The 6,044-nt window shown below is 34.3% G+C and overlaps 1 protein-coding gene across 1 annotated transcript in view; it reads right to left on the bottom strand.

Annotated features, from left to right (window-relative positions):
• Positions 1-1,687: 1,687 nt before the first annotated feature.
• The window catches only part of LOC110461815 (tRNA 2'-phosphotransferase 1-like), a 14,249-nt gene continuing 9,892 nt past the window's right edge, over positions 1,688-6,044 (bottom strand). The window contains exons 6-7 of the mRNA XM_021515500.1: positions 4,112-4,219; positions 1,688-3,912 (exon numbers count right to left, since the gene is read on the bottom strand). Coding sequence (XP_021371175.1) covers positions 3,890-3,912; positions 4,112-4,219 — 131 coding nt within the window. The 3' untranslated portion in view covers positions 1,688-3,889. The remainder of the gene's footprint in view (positions 3,913-4,111; positions 4,220-6,044) is intronic.

The following is a 6,044-nucleotide window of genomic DNA, read 5'->3' as shown; positions in this document are numbered from 1 at the left end:
TGTTTTACAAAGGTAACAGTGTTTAACAATGGCGACAGTGTTTTAAAATGGTGACGGTGTTTTANATGGTGACAGTGTTTTACAAAGGTGACAGTGTTTTACAATGGTGATTAGCTATACTAACCCGATTTCTTAAAAAAGCACTACACATGTTCGAATGGCTTCTCGTCCAATCCTATCACAACTACATTTAACAGCGTCCTCTGCATAACATTATATTTAAAGAGTATTTATTATGAGAACCTACTAAGTGATGTCGGTATCTTTGTTTGAATTTGTTTTAAATTGATGTCTGTACGTATGTATGTGGGAGGATTTTGTAGCATATGTAAGTGTTTTGGGAAACGCGTGAGTAGTATGTGTAAGAAGGACTGTGCGTTTGTGTAATTATCATTATCGTTGCCGTAATATAAATGTATCAACTACTGACTACTTTCACATCCGGAAAGGTTTTATAAAGGCTAAAATTCTAACCAAATTATAAAGATCTATATGATACTCATAAAATCATGTAGACCATTAACTTATATAAATAAATCCAATAGTTGTTTATGATGCATCTATACCCACTAAGTGCTAAAATTTCATTCAGAGTGTGGTAATTTACTCAAAATGGAAGCGCTTCAGAGACATTTAAGGTAGCTTAGCGATTATTTCAGTTGATTAATTAAAAGCTTTGGAAGATTTTCTGTAGCTATGTCCATGCATTTACCGTAAGAGTTATTTCCCTTTATCTATATAAATATACACATAAACCTTGGTTGTTTTTGTTTTAACATTATTTACAGCCGGTGTCATTTAAGGTTTGATTTCATTTTAACATACTATTAACAGCTTAGGTCATCTACAAACATAATGACTGGAATATTCAATAATGTATCGACATGGTGAAGATATACAAGTTTCTTATTGTCGAGTGATCAGGGATTTATTGAGTGAGGCTTCGAGAGGGAACATGACCAGTCACTGAAGCCATGGTATTTCAGCGAGGGAGCGGTCTAAAGTCGGCATCAGATCCGCACTATCGGAAGGAGGCAGCTACATCACCATGCTCTGTCTCTGGCACACATACACAAAAGCACGTATACATTACACAAAAGGGGGCACATCATTAACTGACCTTAGCTATCAAAAAGACTATAAACAAAATCAAACAAAACCATTGAATCCCTTTAAGTAATGCGCTGATTTCAAACAAATGCGTGACAGATTATAATCTACCTACCATGAAAAAAATCATTTCATTAATTAATTAATTAGTTTATTTAATGACGTTTTGCACCCAATCGATCTTGACAATATTATGTGAAATATTTTAACATAAATCCGTTTGTTATTTGTACGGAATCTGTCGAGTTTCGACGAGTGAGTCTTAGCTTTTGTATATTGTAAATGCTTACAAAGTTTTATCAAAATATCGAATTATATGTAAGGAAGTCATCTTGCTGAAACCTTATTGACTAGAGGCGGACACTCCCCATACCGTTATATATACTTTCCGTCAAATTTTTAGGCAGACGTATAAAAATCCAACGAAATACCGCCAATTCAATACATACTACATGATATCATCCGACCAATTAAACAACACACATCAACGCTCAATCAATGAAACAAAACCTCTAATCAATAAAAATAAAACACGACACAATGCCAATCATTAAATACAAACACAATGCTGTCCAATCAATAGAATTTTTTATTGAGTGATACAATAATTATTAAACAATCAACATGGGAATGTGAAATGTTCTTGTATAATAGCATGTATAGAACATTTCTCTGTAAGAAGGTACAATTCAGGCATGACACTTGTGTAGGTACATTTTTGTAGACAGCCATAGAAACAAACTTAAAGGCTATAATATGCCCATTTTCATACTCCACCAACCATTCATATTAGCCCGAGGGGGTTGGAGGTCCGAGGGCTGAAATTCTTGACCCGATGTCCTAGCCAAACTCAACGATCTCCATTTTGGACATGTAATGTGTCGCAGAAAAAAAACATCTAATAACCTGATCTTTTTCTGCAAACACTAATACATTACTTGCATTTTTTTCGAAAGAAACAATTCAAGCTTGTGTATTACAATCTTTCCGAATATCCACTTATGAAATTGATACGAACCTGCTTCCATATAAACAACGTTTTATCGTTTGCTCTTCGAGTTGTGTAACAAAGCCTCTCTCTACCATTCTCAGTACTATAAAACCAGGGTTGCAGTCGTATTGTAATACTGTATATTCCAGAAGTGGAATAAATGATATTTGGATATATATAAATAAAAAAATAAATCTACATGTTTTATATATACAGCCATATTGACCAATTAGCAGTATCACTAAAGTCTCATAAATAATATCCCCGCTTCCACCAAATTTCACTTTGTAATGAACATTTGAAATGGTTTGTATACCTATCTGGCATAGATTATTTATTTTGAATTAAAAGTATCCCTGTTAAACACCAATGCACAAACAGTAACATCTTTGACAGTTTACAGAATGTCTTACATATGTTTGGTCCTAAATGTTCATTGTTTCTACCACAGTACCATAGACAGTCCTCACTGGACGAAATGTCCATATGGTACAGTAAATACTGGCTTTCTGTATCAACCTTCTTTTAAAACAGGTAGGTCGTTACTTTGTGTTGAAATGGATTATCATTCATCATTAAGATAACATTTATTCCAACAGATTGAAATAAAAAAAATACATGTACACAAAAACAAATATTTCCAACCTCAGACAAATATAATACATCTTTAACGCTGTTTAATTGTATAACAATCCGTAGCAAATGCATAGAATAATTGTGAAAGCATATATTTAGGTGAGCATTCGTTCAAATAAATCAGGTTAATCAACAAATATTTAACACAATTTATAAAACACACAATCAAATTATTGCAAAATTATTATAAATTAACTAAAGATAAACTAGTGAAAGACAGGATAAAATCACTAGGCAGGGAACATTAAAACCGAAATAAGTTGTGTAAAATGAAGGATTTTACCTTGTTTCCTTTAAAAATCACAATTACATGATACTTTGTATGTAACTTATCAATCATTCATTCCTATTATAGCAGATAACACGACTCTCTCAATCTACAACACCAATCTAAGTACAACTTAACGTGATCAAATTCACAGTCAGACTTCATTATCGCTAAGATACTAAGATATACACGCACACGCACAGAAATAGAACCGACCCTGCTCACAATGATAGTTCATTACACTTATAGCCAAACGTTTCCAAAAATATGTCACGACTTTTTAGATAACCAATACATTTTCTAAAACTATAAAAGGTCATGTATGTATAGAATTAGGATCACTAGCATCCCTGCAGACCAGAATAAGAAAGTCACAATGTACAGCTAGATTTTAATTCACAGTTACAGAATTATAGTAATGCACGCACACATAATTGAAGATGTCTTGATTGGTGTTTACTTTTCAGGATTACTTCAGCATCAATGGGACACAAATCCGTACGTAAATTAATTGTGTGACGTATACACACACAACATCCTCGTAATGCCGGGGAAGCGTAAAAACCGTGGTTATCATCTATCTACAATCTTGGTTATTATCTATCTATAATTCATACGTTGAAAGACTTCAAATCACAGAAGGATGTCAAGGTAATTGAAACAGCATATTATCTGCATCGCAAAATATTACGATGTCGACAACTCATAAAAAAATCCCTCAATAAAATATAAACACATTAACAGTGATTTTCACTTACTCGTGATTTACAAAGGAATTTAAACTTTTAAAACACACACACACATGGGACATGTACATGAATACACATAGTAACATGCATTCCCTTGGTTACATTGTTATCCGAAAGCCTTGTATGGGTATTGTTCTAGTCCAGTGAAAAGTTTTCTCCTGCAAATGAAATTAAAAATATGTTTAAACAATACTTTAAATCGTGATCCATTACAATATTTTGGGCAATGTCAAAAACATATAGACCGAGCAGGCGATCATACGAATTGGCAATGTATAGCCATTATGAATGCAGTAAATAGTAGAATTAATATTGTATTATCTGGGTCAATACTTTAAAATATTCTGGTACACTTACGTGTGCGAATGTTGTAAGCTTTCTTGAAATATTTCTTAGGAATAAACCCAGAAGCATTCCCAGGACTAAGGATGACATCATTTTCTGACTTGTAAAATTTTAATCCATCTGTAACAGCGAGAATACGTTGATGCATATAACATAGATAATAACAATTACATGATACTTTTTAAAATTACATGATACTTTTAAAAAAAATAGCTTAGCAATCATTCACTGTAAAAATACAATACAATCACTATTTGTGCTATGGTCAAAATGCCTCATCAGATGATGATCTTATGAAGTGTACAATAAACTTCTGTGCACGTATTCAATATTAGTTTTGTTTTCTATAGTTTGTCAAAATCATGGCTATAACATATATTAGTAGTCCACGCTAAAACAGATTGTTCCAAAACACAAGAGGTGGATAAATGCTATAAATTGCTAAGAACTATTTGAATTTTGATTTCAAATATATACCACCATTTGTATCATAAATAAAACCGTTTTAACATGTATATGACAATTGTTCCATTTTCGGTACAGTTCCATTTTGAGAACTCTTACGTTAGATTTAAAGTGTCTACTTGTCTTTGTGTGTTGACACTGTGGTCAAACTTAAGTCTGATTCAAACTAACTTTAAATAGACATGCTTCCACAACATATGTCATATTTACGGTAAAAAAAAAACACCTTTATATTCTAAAAAAAACTTTTCACTAATCATCCCCATGGATTGACGTATGTGCAAACTGCTACAGGTCACAACACCATCAATCCAGGCTTTAAGCAGAACTCAAAGCGGTCCTTTATCAAGATTGAAGGACAGGAGTCGTCAGAAGTTCGACCATTGAAGAAGCTAGACAACCTGTTGTACAGCTAGATGTGAACCAAATGTGAGATTATTAACTCCCAGTTTGCTCCGTTTTCATTGTCAGCTATATGCTATGAGTTATGCCAACACCCCAATTAGCGAGACGGTGTTTGAGCGAGACCCAACATGTCGAAAACATTGACGACCTTGCCGAAGGAATTGGCGATGGAAGACAAATAGACATAATTCTTCTTGACTTCATCAACTCTTTCAAAGACATTATCATTACGATACAAACAGAGAGGACCGAAGGGTTGAGATAATTTATTTACAGAGGTAGAAAGAGTAAGAACCCAGGAATCACCATCAACAACAAACCCTCCTAAGTGAAACACCAGAATAAATGCTAATCCTCCTGGTAATATCACATCATTAAACGCAGCAACATATCGTTGATTCTCCGACGGCATCCGCCATTTTTATCAAGGGAAGTTAAGGCGAGAGCAAATACAAATAACGGAATAAACATAGGCAATACGTGAACGGTGCCAAAAACTACACACCGAGATGGTGGAATGAAAACAGAAGCACTGGCTGCAAGGTTTGTATAACAACTTCTTCTTCAGAGACAAAGGTTCTGTGTCTTGCTTAGCTATCTGAAGTGTAAAATCCTAACAGCCAGAAGGGCATGTTCAACAAAAATGTTGATGGATAAAGTCATGAACAAAGTTACACATGGAAGTTGCGTTTTGCCATAATATCAGACAGGCAGATGCAAGGACACGTGGGGCCACTTGTGGGGCCTTGAGGCAAATTTTGGTCAAGATTGACATCGACCTAAATTCCTTCCTTCGCTGAACCATCGCTACCTGGAATCACGCCCCTTGAGATATAAAGGGCGCTGCAATAATATACTTTAGCGACAACATTATGACAAGTACAAAACAAGGTTACCGCGAGCGGTATATAATACGCCCGTCACACATTGAATGAGCAGTTGTTTGTATGATTGAAATATATGAAGTATTTGTGAGTAATTGATATTAAAAGAGAAATCATTCAACATAACTGGTAGATCAATGAGTGCAATACAACATCATGGAACGCATGCATCGCATTAATGAAACCAAGGG

The sequence above is a fragment of the Mizuhopecten yessoensis genome, unplaced genomic scaffold, assembly GCF_002113885.1.
Source record: "Mizuhopecten yessoensis strain PY_sf001 unplaced genomic scaffold, ASM211388v2 scaffold10685, whole genome shotgun sequence".
In the NCBI taxonomy this organism is placed as follows: domain Eukaryota; kingdom Metazoa; phylum Mollusca; class Bivalvia; order Pectinida; family Pectinidae; genus Mizuhopecten; species Mizuhopecten yessoensis.
Note: the sequence above shows the minus strand (reverse complement) of the source record. Positions and strands in the feature narration are given on the sequence as shown.